At 37.8% G+C, this 16,956-nt stretch overlaps 1 protein-coding gene across 6 annotated transcripts in view; it reads right to left on the bottom strand.

The window, feature by feature from the left end:
• Positions 1–16,956, bottom strand: part of FRMD3 (FERM domain containing 3) — a 148,915-nt gene that overhangs the window by 22,253 nt on the left and 109,706 nt on the right. For all 6 annotated transcript variants that reach the window (XM_039380275.1, XM_027721564.2, XM_039380274.1 and 3 more), the window contains 4 exons: positions 6,327–6,414; positions 4,398–4,486; positions 2,242–2,305; positions 418–506 (listed from right to left, as the gene is read on the bottom strand). In XM_039380275.1, coding sequence (XP_039236209.1) covers positions 418–506; positions 2,242–2,305; positions 4,398–4,486; positions 6,327–6,414 — 330 coding nt within the window. The remainder of the gene's footprint in view (positions 1–417; positions 507–2,241; positions 2,306–4,397; positions 4,487–6,326; positions 6,415–16,956) is intronic.

The raw sequence follows: 16,956 nt of genomic DNA, 5'->3' as shown, positions 1-16,956 counted from the left end.
AAATCATAGCAGAGAATTGTTTATTTTTCAATCAACTCATACTAAACCTTGGATTTCAAGTGGAAGAACAATTACTGGCAGAAGACCCTCGAGAATTCTCAATACATTCAACAGCAGGGCAACAATGTTCCCAGACACAAGTGCCATACTATGTCCATCCAACATCTCACTTCAGAGCAGCAAAAATAGTGTGCTGGAGAAAGTATAATTATTCACTCCAAAATCCTCCTGCCTCATTTAGATTTTAAACAATTTCTAATACTGGCTTGACATGAAATAACATTCCCAATTAACTTGCATATTTTCTGTTTGCATTTTGCATTCTGTTTATGAAATGGAACATTTTACATTGAACAATCTTCTTCTCACATGCACTTCTTTACTTTTAGTATAGATAATTACTTCAGGTTTACGTACTTGTAAAAAGCCTGGTTCTCCACCCCACATTTCCATAGATGCTTGCAAGCTGCTGGTGTAGACGTATGGAATGACAGCATAGCCTTTTTCTAAGTGCAAGGAAAAGAAAGCAAATTAAAGTAGTGAAAATTTTGAATTCTCAAAGACTGAAGTAGCTGTACCTGACAGCCTCACCATTAACTAGATACACTGAAGAGCAATTTTTCCTGTGTAGGTTCCAATGGTGGTTCACTCACAGATGTAGAACCCCTGCAGAGCTGATACTTAAAACAGCCCAGGCAAATTTTTCAGAAATAAAAGGATATGCTTGGAGGGGGCATGGAAGAGCATATGTACAAGTGGCTTGTGGAATAACTGTATTCTGGTCAAAATCAAAGGCGGAAAGTCTCTGTCTTCAAAAATCTACAGTGCACAGTTGTTGCACTACTTACCACCCACCTCTCCCTGTTCCCTACCATTTGATGTCCTGCTGTCAAGATCTTCTTGCAACCACACAAACAGTTCCTGATACCTCTGACATTATTTCCTTCCTTTGTTTTCTTTCCTCACCTGCATTCAAAACCTTAATCTTAGACTACATCACTCTGACCTAGGTAAAGAACTGATTATAGCATGCTGTAGGCAAAAATCTCCATGATTTCAATTACAAGAGCCCAATGATATAACTCCTAACTATGTGGGACAAACTATAGCCTATTCAGCTGATCAAGATTTGAGGACATTGTGCTTATCCAAAAATAACGCAAATTGATCCAGGTGTCAATGCTGTCCTACTTAGAACAACTGGGACCAGTTAATCACGGGATGGGTGTAACCCAAAACCTTACACCATCTGCCCATAGAGCCTGACTGACCAGTTCATCATTGTATGGGTGTAACCCAAAACTGTGTATTCTATAGCCTTCCATGCCATTTCCCAGAAACTGTTATCAATGAACCATTTACACCATCTGCACATAGAGCCTGAAACTCCTCAGGCTACAAACTAGGTGTTAAGAGGCCTGCAAGATAGGATGTTGCTTTTGTCCTCACACCCATTAAGGAACCCCCCACCCTGAGGGAGGTACTGAGCATCCCTGCCTGAACTGGAGGATATATAATCTTGGAGTCTTGGGACTTTTTAACCACTCGTGGGATCCAGAGGAAGACTGCAGACCACTGCTCTCAACCAGACTGCAGACCACCACCCTCAACCAGACCCCAGACCAATGCTCTTGACTGGACTGCAACCACCACTTTTCAACCAGACTGCAACAGGTTTTCCCCTCTCCTTTTACTTTGGACTCAGGGGGGGCCCAAAGAACACCACTCTGTTCATGCCCCAAGGTGCTGGGTTATATATTTGGGTTTTGTGGGTTAAAACCAATTGTTTGTCTGTATAATCATACTTATTGTATTATTTTATTAAATTGTTATTCTGACTTATAATCTCTCTTTTGAGTTGAGTTCATTTCCCCTGCTGGTTTACCTTTAAACCAGCACAAATGCTCACTTGAATTTTCAATCATATACAGTCGTCTTCTGTACTTCAAAGCGGATGAGTACAGCATCTTAAATGAATTAAATCTTTGACTCCAAAGATGACCAAAACCATGAACAATCAACATAGCATGGCATGAATGTTAAGTGAAAAATGTTTCAACCCTTTGCAAATTAGACATTCTTTTGATAACAGCAATTTAACATTCTTTCATATTCTATATGTTAGTTACAATATGAAGTACAATTATTGATTGTTTAGAAGTTGGTTTAGTTTAAAAATTATGTTATGTCTTAGCAGATCTTAGTCAAATAGAGAAGTTTTGTAAAAATATTAAACTTAACCTCTTTCTGAGCTCCAAACACATAAAAAGTCTTCCCTTCAAATTTTAGTTTATAGACATCACACCTAAAAAGAGAAAAAATATTAAAGTACAGGAAAAACAGATAGTTCTACTAGTAAGAAATGCAACTCGCATGCAAGTTTCCCTGATTCCCGAAGTCAAGCACGTTGTCAAATGACAAAGGGCCTCTACAGAAATCTTACAACTTTTAGCATTGAAGTATCTAATATTCCAATTTTCTTTAGAGGACATAAGCCCACAGTATTTCTTTTATATACCTATGCACATTCAAAGAATTAACTTTGGCTGCTGGAAAGTGAAGAGGAAATTAAAGGTAGACAGAAACTTACATTTACACTCTATTTATGGCACAGTTTGTGAATCCTCTTAAAATCTTAAAATGTCTATTGTAATTAAATTGAGGGAAAGATAATACTTTTTTCTCTATACTTATTTATACTTATTTATTTGAGGTTTCATATCACACATCTTAGTAACTGACTACTTACTACAGAACACAATAGGAAGAAAAAGAAAATGTTTGACAGAACTTACTACAGGGGCCTGATGAGTTGAATACTTATGCTAAAATTTCATTTAACCAAGGTTGAAAGCTCAGTCTACATATGGAATAGCAGAGCACCATAAAAAGGCAATGCAATGCCTCTGCTTAAATTACAATGGAAATTTCGTCATTACCAGAGCTGAAATGAGAGATAGTGGGGCTTTTTCATAAACTTCTCTAAAGGTTTTGGATGTCAGATGAAATGGGAATAATTCTGGAGGCAAGGACAATGCTATCCCTGAAACTATAGCAAGAGTTTTGCTTAACATAAACAACAACAAAAAACATTCCAGCTTATATTACACTGAAAATGTAAATAATGTAAATTACATTGAAAATGAAATCTCAAATATGAAATTGGATTTTTACAGTGTAATGCAAATTTCAGCTAACACTAGTTAAAGTTACTAGTACTCACTTCTACAACTTAGAAATGAAAGAAGCAGTACATGACGATCAGATAAACCTCACCACACAACCCCAAACTCTAGTGTAACACTGAGATAGCTTAATGGCTTTTCCTCTACTGTAATTTCATTTGTATCTGGTTTACATGTCAATGGACAAAATAAATATACCTAGATCTCCAGGAGGATATGCTGTCCTTAAATAACCTGGAAAACTAAGTGCTGCGAAATTACTTTCCCATAGCATGGTGGAGAAATGCTCGGCAAGGGTTATTCTCTTCTCTGTGCACCATAGACTGACATCACAGTAAAATCATCCTTATGCCAAAAGCACAAACCACTGAAGTACTGTGATCAGGGCTACCTGTAATTAACCCCAGGGAAACTACAGCATAAATCCAGGATTGCAAGTGGTTGGCATTTGACAGGCACGTCCCCAGAGATCCACAGGGATCCACAACTGAATTGTACAGACAGGACTATACTGACTTTACACCTTCGAAGATTTCAGGTTATTCAACTATCAGGGAGGTTTCTACAGATATGCAGTAAAAAGTCCAGCTCTACTTTAAAAACTACCTCAGCACTTTTTTTCACCTTCTGCCCATCTTGATACCACAAGACAGGTTGAAAGCTCTGAGATGGAACACCCATACCTAAGTAACTGCTGTTGGCATCCGTGTAACAGCAGGCTAAAAAGAGATTTATCAACAACTAAGCATGACTGCTCACTCTGCACCACACTTCTGAGAGCATGGCCAGCTGCATTTACATCACCTCCAGGAGCTGTTAAGGAAAAGAGGAAACAGCAATATTTTTAACAAGAGTCAAATAAAGGTTAAGGTGAACTCTTGTTAACTATTCCAGACATCTCTGCCAATAAGCCTCATTGGTGACTTACAGCATAGCTGAAAAATCAACTTACTCAATTTTAACATTCATGTATTGACTAATGCACCCCGTGGAATAATTTTCATTGGAGGATGAATGAGACCAAAGTTGTTGTTGTTACTATTATTGTTTTTATCTAAAATCCTTTGAAGCAGAAATATGATGGGGCAAGAGAAGGAATATTCACATGGTCCTCCTTAAAGACAACATATACAGGTGAAGATAGTAGGAAGAAGAAAAGACACAGGAGAAAATGCTCCTACTTATTAAGATACATTTACTTTGTGTACTTACCATTTTAACAAATGAATTCTTTTATTGCCCTGGAAAACTACAAATCCTGCAGCTGTGAATCCTAGAAATGTGGTTGTCCCAACTGAGTCCTTGAGAGAGAAAAGGAAACATAATTTTTCCTTCATCCAGTGAGGTATTTCTTACTGAGACCGTAAATCGCTACCCCTCTCTAGACTACTTCTATTTTGTTTGCCTTTTTAAAATAAATTTTGCCTTCAAAATGTATATTTCTAAAGATAAAGGGCAGCTCTTGGCAATACAGGCCTCATTTATTTCTAGGCATTTAAGTGAGAAACAGCATCTTAGGCTTTTTTTCTATCTACCTGTAGCTGATAACAGGGACTCCTGAGGTATATTTACTAATTTTATTGAAAATATACTTCTGTTTATGTCCCATTCTTTATGTGCTGACTAACTATGAGCCAGGGCTTTGTATCTGCTTCAACACTGATATTTTTTAAGATTTCAGAATACATTGTTCCTCTGCAAGATGTTGTGTTGAAAGTACTGCTGACAGACAGCATTTACTACTATAAGCTTCTGGTTTGTGCTCAAGTATTCTTGAGTATTCTCAAGTATTCTTGAGTACAAACAAGAAGATATGGTGATACTTGTCTTTCAAATAGAAGAGACCATTTTAAAATTTTAACTCTACAATAAAGGTTCTGGCTCATCCTTTTTGATTAATGATTCGGGTGAGTTTTGTATCCATTGGATTTCCTGTCCATCCCAAATTCCATACCCTCATCTTACTAAAGATAGTCAAGTTTATTGTGCTTGATGTTCCACCAACAAAATAATGGGGAACTGAAACAGAGGTGGTTCTGGAGTAGCAGCCACAGCACCAGAAAGAACACATCGTAAGGAGCCAGCAAAGAACCTTGCTTTGTAGTTCGCTGCCAGAAGACAGACAAATTTGCCTTAAGCATGGGTCACAAAACTTCTGATTGTCCCCACACTAAAAGCCCTGCTACACAGGTAAAGAGGAAATTCTGAACCAGTTTTGCCTCTATGCTAAGCGCCAACCTAAGTCTGGGATGTCCTTTGAAAATCTCCAGTATAGTTTCAAACTAAAATTGACTCTCATTGCCTTCACTGAGCTCTGAACCAGCCCATCTTTCACACAGGAGCACCATTCCTGACAAAGTATATACAACATCTTATGCAGCTTTGTGTTAGAGTTGACTGCTTAAGGGCGCTAACCACCAGCACATCTAACTGAATAGTGTTGCTGTTCCAACAGATGAGATAATATACAAGCCAAAGTAAAAGCAGCAGTTAAAACAAAAGCAATTAATACTAAAAATAAACACTGCAGATTATGCAGATACAACCACGTAATTAAAAATGCAGGTATAAAGGATAATCAGAACTGTTAATTAAAATCACCTTCTTATAGAGGATCACAAAATAGCAAAGTGAGGGGTGGGAATAGGAAGTGGGTTCTCCCCTCTGTACGTCTGGTTTGTTGTTCTGCGTAAGGTTTTCATATTTTGATGATGTTTGAAAAACTGATCTGCCAAGGATTATCAATTTTTTGCACCTTCTGGACAGAATAATGCTGAATCCTGAAAAGCCTGGTTAACAAAAAGTATTTCACACCTAGAGTGCTTAAAAGAGACCTTTGCATTAAATGCAAAGAAATTATGAAGTATAATCAAAGCTTAATGTCATGACATTCTATTAGATTCTCCTATGATGTTCTGTTTCCTCTGGAGAAAACTTTCCTTTGACTGATGCAGTAATGTCAAGCTGTCAGTGTTCTTCCAAGTCTTAGGCATAATATAGAGTTCTAGGGCAGGTTCTTTAATAAATTACTCACTATTTGTGCATGGATAAAAAAACAGAGCTAAATCAATTTCATTAATGGGTTTTAAGTAAATATTAGTAAAAAGACACTTCATTAAATGTTAGTAAAAAGACTGTTACCTTGCACGGATGCGGATCAACACCGTAAGTTTCCAAAGAATATGCTTTCAGGAGCAAGTTGAATTCAGCAATAGCTGGGCTCTGACCTCTGAAATTACAAAAGAAACAGTAGTTTTACAGCAAAAAGAAAATAGGAGAAAAAGACTTTTAGACTGTAGAGTTTAAAGCCTAAAAACAGAGGAAAGCTTTTACTGACATTCAAACTATTTCAACCATGTTTTGTTTATAATAAAAAGATAGAAAACTTACATATGTTTTCTTCTTCTGAATTATATAGTGCCTGATGTTTTCAGGTAAATCCTGAAGTTTTTTCTCAATCTCGAGATAACAACAGTTAGCCAGAATTGTCCAATATTTCTTCTCTTTTCATATACAATCACATCAGCCTGAATATTAAATAAATCTCAGCATCTTTTTTCCACAAACTCTTGCTCCTCAACTTGTTCAAAAGGATTGTGCAGATTAATACACATTCCTTCAGCGCAGGGTATAAGCATGACAATCATATTACACTGTCTACTTAGATGCATGCCTAATTATAGCAGTGCCTGCTACCAACATCAGAATCTGTCAGCATTTCCATTTATACACCCCTATTTTTAGGGTGTCTATAATCAACAATGAACATATGCTAAAGACTGAAACATGGCATGCAAGACTTGAGTCTTCTAGAGTCTTTTAGAGTCTTCTAGAGTAAGTTTTGTTATTAGACTTTTGCTAACTCCTGCCATTACAATAAGCTCTAATACAGATTTAAAATGCCTGTTTGAAAGCAAACTGTTTCAATTATTATTTCATTTATGTATCTGCATAACTAGAGTACATGATTCTGATACATAAAATGACAATTAACAGTACCTAGACATTTAGAAAGCCAGGCCTCATAAATCTCATGCAAATTATAAAAAAAAACCCCAACAACAGCAACTAAAGAAAAAAAAATCCACAGTAAACAAATTTTCAAGGAACATAGTCATGCTTTATCTTATGCCTGCATTTTAGAGTCCAGCCTCACACTATGATCAATGGTACATGGGAACTGACATTTAAAACTGCACTATGTGTTGGTGTAGCATAAATTCCCTGTAAGTCTGTTATTCCCCGGTAGCTGGAAATCAACAGGCACTGACATAAGATATTCTGTATCTAGCCCAAAGTTCAGTTTAACAACTAAGACAACACCTAGCACACTCATGGATATCAAATCCTATTTTGAACCTAATAGGACGACACCCTGTGGCAATGTAATAACCATTTCTGCTACAAAGTTTTAACTATTGCTAATTTTCACTGTTCGTCATATCCCACTCAATCCCATGATATTTCTTGGGCTTCTTCTGTGTTTATTTTGGATCTCTCTCAATATTACACAACCTTCATTTTATTTCAGGCCACATTTTTGTGGATATTTTGCTTTTGAAAAAAAACCCACACAAAACCAAAGAAAATACCCCATGATATTAGAGATGTGGCCTTCTTTCTCTTTTTTTTTTTGGTCTCTTCCTCACCTCTTTCCAATGGAGAAGAATATGTATCAAGTGGAACATCAAGAATTACAAACAGACATTTACACAGTTAAATGCTTAATGAAAAAGCAGCATGAAAGCAGCAAGCAAAAGAAAAATGCTTATTTTTCCCAGTCAACTTCTTGGTAGCTCCACTGAACTTTTTCTCCATTTTCAATATTAATAAGTCACAACCTTGTGTTTAATCACAACTCTAAGACCATAAGTGACCCTTAAAAAGGCAATAAATTTGTTTCATGTACAATTCAACTGCACCTGACAGAACTAATTGACTAATTAGACCTAAATACCTAGAATACTTATGTTGCATAGTGAAAAGCCAAACAAATAGATGGTTTGATTGCTTATTGAATATTGAGCCTTACAAAAATGTAAGATTATAAAATGCATCTTTTATCCAGCTACCTTTGCTGCTACAAAGGAAAGTAGTCAATCTTCTGGTTTGAATGCACCAAAAAGTGACAAGTAATTTGTAACAATGTGGTTTGGGGGTTTGGCATATTGAAATGGGGAAAAATATTACAGAGACACATTAAAAAAAATTAGCAAGCTCTCCCCACCCATAGCCTCTGAAACTATGCCGGTTTTGTGCATATCAAGTGGAATAAGATGTGGCACTTGGAAAAGAAATGCAGAAAACATGGACAAATTTGATCTTATCGGACTACAGGCTAATCAAATGGCAACAATGCAAAGCCTTAAAAGAACATCACAAAACACAAGAGTCAAGAGCAATATCAAATGAAAATTACTCATTTATCTCTTCTCAAAGGGTTAATATTTAAGTCTTGATAATACGCTTTTCGTCTGTAACTTAGTAATGAAAATTTTCTTACTAAATAAAAATATAACTGTAGCAAATCCTATCAGCAAAGAAAAGTCAATATTTTTTTACCAGTCACTGATCAAACATTAGATATGGCTTTGATTTGCTTTGTTTAAAAACCTTTAAGCTTTCTACATGTAGCAAACATCCTTACACAAGAATTTATAGAGTTTCTTAATATATGTGTTTCAATTATTGCCTCTTATAGTGGAAAAACAGGAAATATTTATGCAATGCATCTTTGCTGGTTTGTAACTCAGTTCTCTCAGGAAAGTCATCTCTCTCTGTCAGTGCATTTACTCCTCTTAATTTATTTTTCAGTATATATTCAACATTAAGTAGAAGATATATTACCTTTCTACATGTTGCAGCCACTACCACACCTGGCTGCAGCACGGTGAAGTGCTGAGGCCTGAACAACAGGCCGTGAGCCAGAGTTGGCCTCTAGAGGGACCTTCCAACCCAATGTTATATTTAGTCATGTATCTGCTTATTAGCCAAAATTCTATATAATCCTTAGTAACATCCATAATACTATGCCTGTGTAAACATGTATGCTTGTTAGTAAGGTATATTAGTATCCACTTAATTAGTAAAGATTTGTATTTGCTATGAATGTATCCATCATCCTGTGTTTAGAGACTAGTCCAGGCCATGGAGGTAGGCAATTGGCCCCACTCAAAAGTAGTTGGTCCAAACTAACTCCCTTGATTTTCCTCTGAGCCCTGGCCAGGCTTTGGGGGAAAACCTAGGAGAGAAGAAAGCTAGGTATTTTCTGCACCAAATAAGTGATGTAAGCTTGTTTGTTTACCAGTATAAAAGCTGGACCCTCTCACAGCAAAGATGGAAGCCTCACCTGCGAGTGGACACACTGTGTAAGATTTCCCAGTTACTGGGAGTGGTTCTCCAACCTTTCACTGTAATGAGGGCTCCCAAATTGATGTGCAGGTCTGCATGCTGATTATGGTAATGTATTAAATGGGGTAACTGGTGATGTATCTTTCTTAATCACCAGAGACACTCTCTATAGTAATGATTAGGTGCATTGATAAGTTTATCCTTTTATAATTCACTGCTTCTTTTGTAATTCTTTGCTGCTTTGCACTATAGTAAATTTATACACTTGTTCTTTAAAGTTGGTGTCTGTATTTCTAGTGCTGGTCCTTGCCATGGTAAAGGTTTGAACAGGACCACTAAAAAAAACCACTACCAAGAAAAGTTTCTGCATACGATACATACAGTAAATGTGGATTACTTGTGAATTTAGAGCTCCACAATCATTAGCTACAAAGTTATGATTCAACCTAGGAATCAATGTCCCAGATAAAACTGAATGAAACAAATACTTCATTAGAGGAGTGAGAAGTCTGCAACACACTCTGTTTTTAACTTCAGGCTCATGAGAAGTACGCACTAGAGGATGTAAAAGCTCTGTTTATTCCCCACAGGGTCCCCAACTCTGAAGCACTTCAAACACAAGAAAGTTCAACAGGGTGTGTCACAGCAAGGGTTTACTTATTTTGCTCGCTGCCAATACCAATTCACTCCAGAAGTTTCTCCCCTTCACACGTCTAGTCATGAAACTCAGTGAAAGTTATGGATAAGACAACACAGGATTGAGCATTAATTCCTTTTAATAAAGAAGACCATATAGCAATAACAGCAAAGAAAAAACATTTTTAATGCTATTCTTGGTTTCCTGCTTCCTGAATGACATTAGTAAGGTCACTTCATTTGTCTTCTCTGATTCTCTGATTCTCTTACTAACTTACAAAGTGCGATGAGATACTACTATTAACATACTAGTAGTAATAACAATTATTGTCCACCCATTTGCCTCATCTCTATGTCAAGCAAAGGTACTTGCAGCAGAACACAACAGCAATACTTAGTAGAGTATGTTCCATATATGTTTCATTTCTGGGCATGTATGGTTTGTAAGGTGTTCCAATGTAATAAACTGAAAAAATAAATAAATACATACATAACAATCTAGCCTCTAGAAATATTACATATTTACCTCCATGAAAAAAGGAGAAACCAGCCATAACATTTTAAATAACATAGGCTCAGTCTCCATCAACCACTTTTTGCCCTGCCCTTCAACTGTGGACATATTTTACTGCAGTCTCAGGAGAGACCACAGTGACATTTTCAAGACAGATGTCCATCCATTAAATATTCTCCTTGTTATATCCCAGATCTTGTACAGCACATCCCTCAGCAGAACAGGGTTATCTGGGTTTCCTTTTAACCTAAAACAGAGACAGAACTCTGCATAAAGCTGTACAATGATCACAGCACTGCTTACTACGTTAATGAGGTTTTGTTGTTGTTTCTTCACATCTTTTTACATGTGGTTGAGACTCCAATAGCTATAAAATTATAGTACTAGAAGTCTTGGGCAGTTTTTACTTTAAGCTCAGAAGATTTTGGCACATAGTGGAGATGTTTTTAAATAAAGCCTGTTTGCTAATGTTTTTAGTCACAATAATGGTGCTAAGGAAGACTATATGGTATTGAAACAAAAGCACTATGTTTATTAGTTGTAGTGGAAACAATAGCACAACAGTGGTGATATTTTCAAAGAAAAGCACTAAATGAAGACACTGGTAAATGAAATGGCATTGTAGGCTGTGGCTCAGGTCATCAGAATAGCAAGGTCAGACTCAGCACATTGCCCAAGCAGCAGTGTTTTTCCCCAAGAACTGCCTGGCCTGGCATCAAGGGGAAGAAAGCCTTTAAATGGGAAAAAAACCATGTTCATCTAGCAAGAAAATGAACTGCTGAAATGTTGCTGGAATATACTAAACCTAAAAAGCTGCAGAACAATTAAATACCAATTTTAATTTTACTGCATTTTTTTTCTCTCACACAGATATAAACCAAGTAAAACCCAAATAAATCACTTTAAAACAATAACCAAACTCTTTTATGGAGTTTATTAAATGCTTATGGCTTTAATTTTACACTATGCATGCCGTAATTATATGTGCCACTTACGTAATTCCTTCTACCAGAACATTTCAAATTACCGTTCTGCCTTCAGAGATCAAAATGAGATGGTATCTCTGAAGTCTGAGTTCAGATATTTGTATTTCAGCTCTACTCTATAAATTGATGCAGTGACATAGAGACAGCTTTAAGCTTATTCAAAGATAGAATACGCTTACAGAACAGATGCAGTTTTAATTTACCTATTGTTAATTTAAAATCTATTCCCATGATACAGAGAAATCTACTAAGCTTTCTGGGTTTATCGTGGTGATTAAAATTTCTGGTCCAGACACACCTAGCCCGTAAAGCCTTCCCCAAATAAAGAGGGAGGGAAGGCTGTAGAGTATTTGCAGGAAAATGGACACTTTGTGAACAATCCATATTGCCAGTTCTGAGGAGCAGTAGGCCTCACTTGACATAACTTTGGAGGTTATTAAAAGAATAGTTTATAGTTGCAAACTGTGTGAAACTCCCTGTGTTTATACTTGCAAGTTGTGTGAAAACTGTATGTTTATAGTTGAAAGTTGTGGGAAACTGGAGATAAAGAGAAAACTGGAAAGTCCCAGGAAAGTCCCTAAAGGCAGATCAATAGGAGGGACTTTGGGTGGCACGAATGACGTCAGGACGTGTGGACTGAGCATCGGGACCAACGAGCTAAAGCCATGAAACGCGGGCACAGACTGAGCTATCCATTCACTTTGTTGTAATCACGTACCCGGAAAACACTGACTGTATAAAAGCTAACTAATTTAAATAATAAATTGGACATTGTTTGATCATATTGATCATCTGTGCGTTGTTCCTGAACTCTTGCCGTCCATAGAAGGCAGAGGGGGCAGAGGAAATAGGTCCTTTCAGCTGCTAAAGAAATCCCTACACTGTAGAATTTCACGCAGATATCCGAAGATAACAGCACGCTAAGTGTGCAGAACCTGAATCCAAACCGCACCATTAGACAGGCAACAACTAGTGTGGTAAAAACAACCATGTCTGTAGATCATGATTATGACCACTCTTGGCAGGGAAAAAAAGGTCAAAAAAAAAAAAAAAGTCACATGCACACACAAAAAATAAATCTTCACTAAAGCTAAAAAATTATTAATGTTGCAAAAAAATTGCTGCCTTTTTCAGTTCTAGTAGATCATCCTTTCTACTGAATACTTCTTGGAATTCCATTTAAAAAAATCCTATGTATCTATGTATCTTTTCAGTTTTTCAAAAGAGGAGGGAAAAGACAACTCTTTTGCCTGTGAAGTTGCTTTCTCTAGATTACCACTACAACTGCATCTTCCATTAAATTCCTGCTCATGCAAAGCTGTTCCTCACCATAAAGCTTCTGGAAGTATTCTCTGTGCCATGCAAACACCAATCCAGCACCTCACTTATTATTTCATCTCAAAACAACACCTCACTTACTATTTTCTAGTTAGCACATCCAGAATTACAAGAATGGTTCCTTGATTTGAATTCGTTTTAAGCACACTTCTATCAGAAAAATATGGTTCAGGAGAACAAAGCTTTGAGGAAAGCAGCACACACAGAATCCTTCAGGAAAAGGATTAGGTGACTAGATTCCAACTATGTCTCTAATTCATCCAAATTACAACTGATATGAACTATGGAGTGAAAGAAAGAAAACACCAGGAAAATGTGGCAGAATTAGAAACAAAAAATTATTCTCCCATTACAGCACACAACGGCATTTTAATACCAGATTGCTAACTTAGAGAGAATTAGTTATTTTCAAAGTTGCAGTGACGTGCCAACATATGGCCTGATAGGTAAATCTAAATGCCTATGCTGCAAGACTGTAAGTGAGGCAGCATTGGCTATCAAAGCTGAAATGAAGAGAGCATTCAGTGCAGTCAGGGCTGTAATGTGAGGCCCTGAGCAGCTATCACCACTGTCTGCCTGAGAATTCCCACTACATATCATTGTCCCCCTCAGTTCTCCAAGATCCTCAGTATACTTTATACAGCTAGGAACTACAAAGACTTTGGTTTCTTAGGCCTGGAACTCACCTATCCCTGCAGCAGTCCAAATCCTGCCTCTTTCCAGATGTGTCCCTCACCTCCATGTAAACCTCAACATATCCTCAGTCCCCAGCAAGTGGTTTCTGTCTCCTGTAATATGACTTGCAAGTTTTGGAGCAGCCTTCCAATAGGATTCCCTTCATGTATAGCAGGTTGTTAAATGTCAGTGTGATTAGGAGGTAAATATAAAGTAAATATAATATAAAAGTAAATAGGAGGTAAATATAAAGTAAATATAATATAAATTAGGAGATAAATATAAAGTATAGATAATTGTGCTGCCAGTATTAAATGCATAAAACTAGATAATATATAGTTTTAATTGCAAGAAGCACTTAAATGGAATACCAAATCCACCTTATTCTGGACTTACTCAATGTGAATTTAGTTTTAGCACTGTACATTTAGCAAAAATGTATTGAACACCATGCAAGAAGTTGATTTAATCTTGAATGAAACAATATTAACATGCACAAAGAAAAGCACTTTTCAGCAACTGCTGCCACGTCTTCTAGGACAGCCTCCCAGATTGCACTCTGATAGTAGCATTGGAGTTATGCTTGCCAGTGGTTTCATTGACAGATCCATGTCTGCAGGAGAAAGCTGAATCAGTGGAAACCAGGATATCCTGTACTCCTGCTGCAACCAGAGTCAGAGCACACATGGTAACTGATGGTATGGCAAGGGGAATACAGTAGGAGTCAAAGAAGCAGAGGAAAGTTAAAAGTGCTTAAATCCTCACTGAGAAGTTACAGTGTAGATGATGCAGCAAAGGATAAAAATGTTATATACCTGTCAAGTCCAATTTAAACACCACTTTTCATTCAGCTTTGATCAAACTCAAGCATTAATTTCCTACTCTGGTTTCAAGAAAATACTCCCTTTGGCTTAAAATTTTAAATTGCTTTTGCGATAGTTACTGTCAGAATATGGCAGTGATTTTGCAGCCTCAGAGGAAACCTTTTCTTCTCCCAAAAGGTGTTATTTCACACGTGACTTTTGCAAAAGCTGGAACATTCAATATACACAGTGGAGACAACAGACAATTCAGTAGCATTCTGACATCTTGAGACTGTATCCACATTGGCTATCCCAGGGCATAATAAATAACTTATGACATATGGGAAACATGGGAAACAGGAAATTGAATAGGTCATGCACCTCTATAATTTACTTGACAAAGTTAATGTTTGCATGGGTCTTTCAAATAAGTTAATGATGTTTTACATAACATTTTCATATATAAATTACATGGTGTAATATTTCATATCAGAAATAAGTAAAAATGGATTGCTAGTTGTCATGGTTTGAGAGCCCCAAAATCCAATTCCTGAGTCCAAGCCCCCCTCCCACATCTCAGCCCAGTGTGAGATGGGTTTTCCAGACAACAAACGAGACTCAAAATGGGGGGAAAGGATTATATTACAATGACCGTACAAATGAATATTATAATACATTACACACACAATTTCAACTATCTCTACCATGATAAAACAGTATCTACAATGGATCAAATCTCTTCTCTCTCCAAATAAAAGTCCAGGAGGGAAGAAGGAAGAGATCCTTTCCACTCTCAGAGCAGCAGTGTCTCTAGGGCAGCAGGCTATCTCTCTCTCTTCCATGCAGCAGCTGTAGCTGGATCTCTGCCAGTACACACAAGGAGGGGGGTCTCCAAGCCCCTCTCGGCCCTTCGACTCCAAGCAAGGGTCTTTTTCTTCCATGGGCTGCATTCACCAGGACAAAGGTCACTTCACCACGTCATATCAACGAAGTGCAGAAGCCTTCGTGATGGTCCTTATCTTCAGGGGATTCAAATTCCCTCACAGAGTTCCTAGGCTCTGATCTCAGGCTGCTAGCTTAGTTTATCAGCAGCGGGGCGTGAAGCCCTCCTCCGCATTCCTTTGGCCGTCCTGGTCCAGCTCTGGGAAGCCCTGAGCTTCTCAGCTCCTCTCTTTTCAGTGCTGTAGCACTCTAAGACTGTTTTCAAGTAAGAGTCCATCATCCTCCTCCTCATCTGGAGGTCTCAGAGGGGTTTGGGGAGTTTGTTTCAGTTCTTACCCAAACTCTCTCTCTCTCTGTAGAGCTTAGTTCTCTCTCTGCTGCTGGCTCTCTCTCTCAGATAACTCTGTGTCTTCCTTGGCTGCATGCTGTCTCTGCTGCTTCTCTCTTATCTCTTGGCTCTCTGCCCTCCAGACGCTGCTGCTTCTGTTGCTGCTCCTGCTGTTGCTTACAGTGGAGAAACTTCCAGCTTCTCAGTCACAGACCTCAGTCCAGTTTAACACTGTTTCCGAGTTTCTATGACCCACACGCGGGGACTGGGGAGCCATGGTCCCCCAGAGGGGCTTCTGCCCCTTCTCCTCATGGCTTTACAACATGGCCACTCTCTCCAACAACTACTACAACAACAACTCTTCCGGTCTGGGTGATATGTTTATATTTTGCAAGAGCGCTCATTGGTTCAGCCTCAAGGGTAATCACCCCCTGGGGGTTTACCATTTTATAACTTCAGGGGGAAAACTTTTTTCCCCCCACCACACTAGTTTTCAGGTGGGATAAAAAAAAAAAGCTTGATTTTCAACTACTTTCTTCCAAAAAACCAAAACCAACCAACCAAACAAAAACCCAAGCAAAAACCCAAAACAACAGGGGAAAAAACCCCACCCAAACCACACCAAAACATTATTCCTACAAATATAAATTCCCTTGATAGGGACTTATGTCCATTTTCCCTTAGGAAATCTCGGTATATTCAGGTGTCTGGCCTGTGGAAGCTTGATATCAAGTTCATAACAAGGTATTTTTGTCTTTTGTTTTATTTCTGTACCTCTCCCTTTCTTAATGAGGGAAGAATAATTAATTAAAAGTCACAAGACAATCACAACTCAGTAAACCTGCTATGCATTTCTGTCTGTCGCATTTATGTTTTTGCAATTAGGTGCAGTAGAAAGTCACATAAAAGGTTTTGCTAAAATGCAGTGATGTTCTCACAGCCACAAAGGATAATAGGGGCATCATGTCATACATTTGCTTTCAGGAATTAAAAAAAAAAGGGCTCTAAATGACACCTAATGAGTCACTAGGTCACTGGAAGCTGTCACAGTATTCTACTGCTGCTTCCCAAACACTCCCTCATGATCTTATTCCTTTCTAAAGCCAAATTATTCCATCATGCTGTAGGGCAGAAGAAAATATGTGACCAGTCAACAGGCCTTAAGGATGCTGAGACAGGATTCAGTGAAGAAATTACC

The sequence above is a fragment of the Pipra filicauda genome, unplaced genomic scaffold, assembly GCF_003945595.2.
Source record: "Pipra filicauda isolate LSUMZ 115617 unplaced genomic scaffold, ASM394559v2 scaffold191_size1418713_pilon, whole genome shotgun sequence".
Classification (NCBI taxonomy): domain Eukaryota; kingdom Metazoa; phylum Chordata; class Aves; order Passeriformes; family Pipridae; genus Pipra; species Pipra filicauda.
This window is presented reverse-complemented; position numbering and strand designations above follow the sequence as displayed.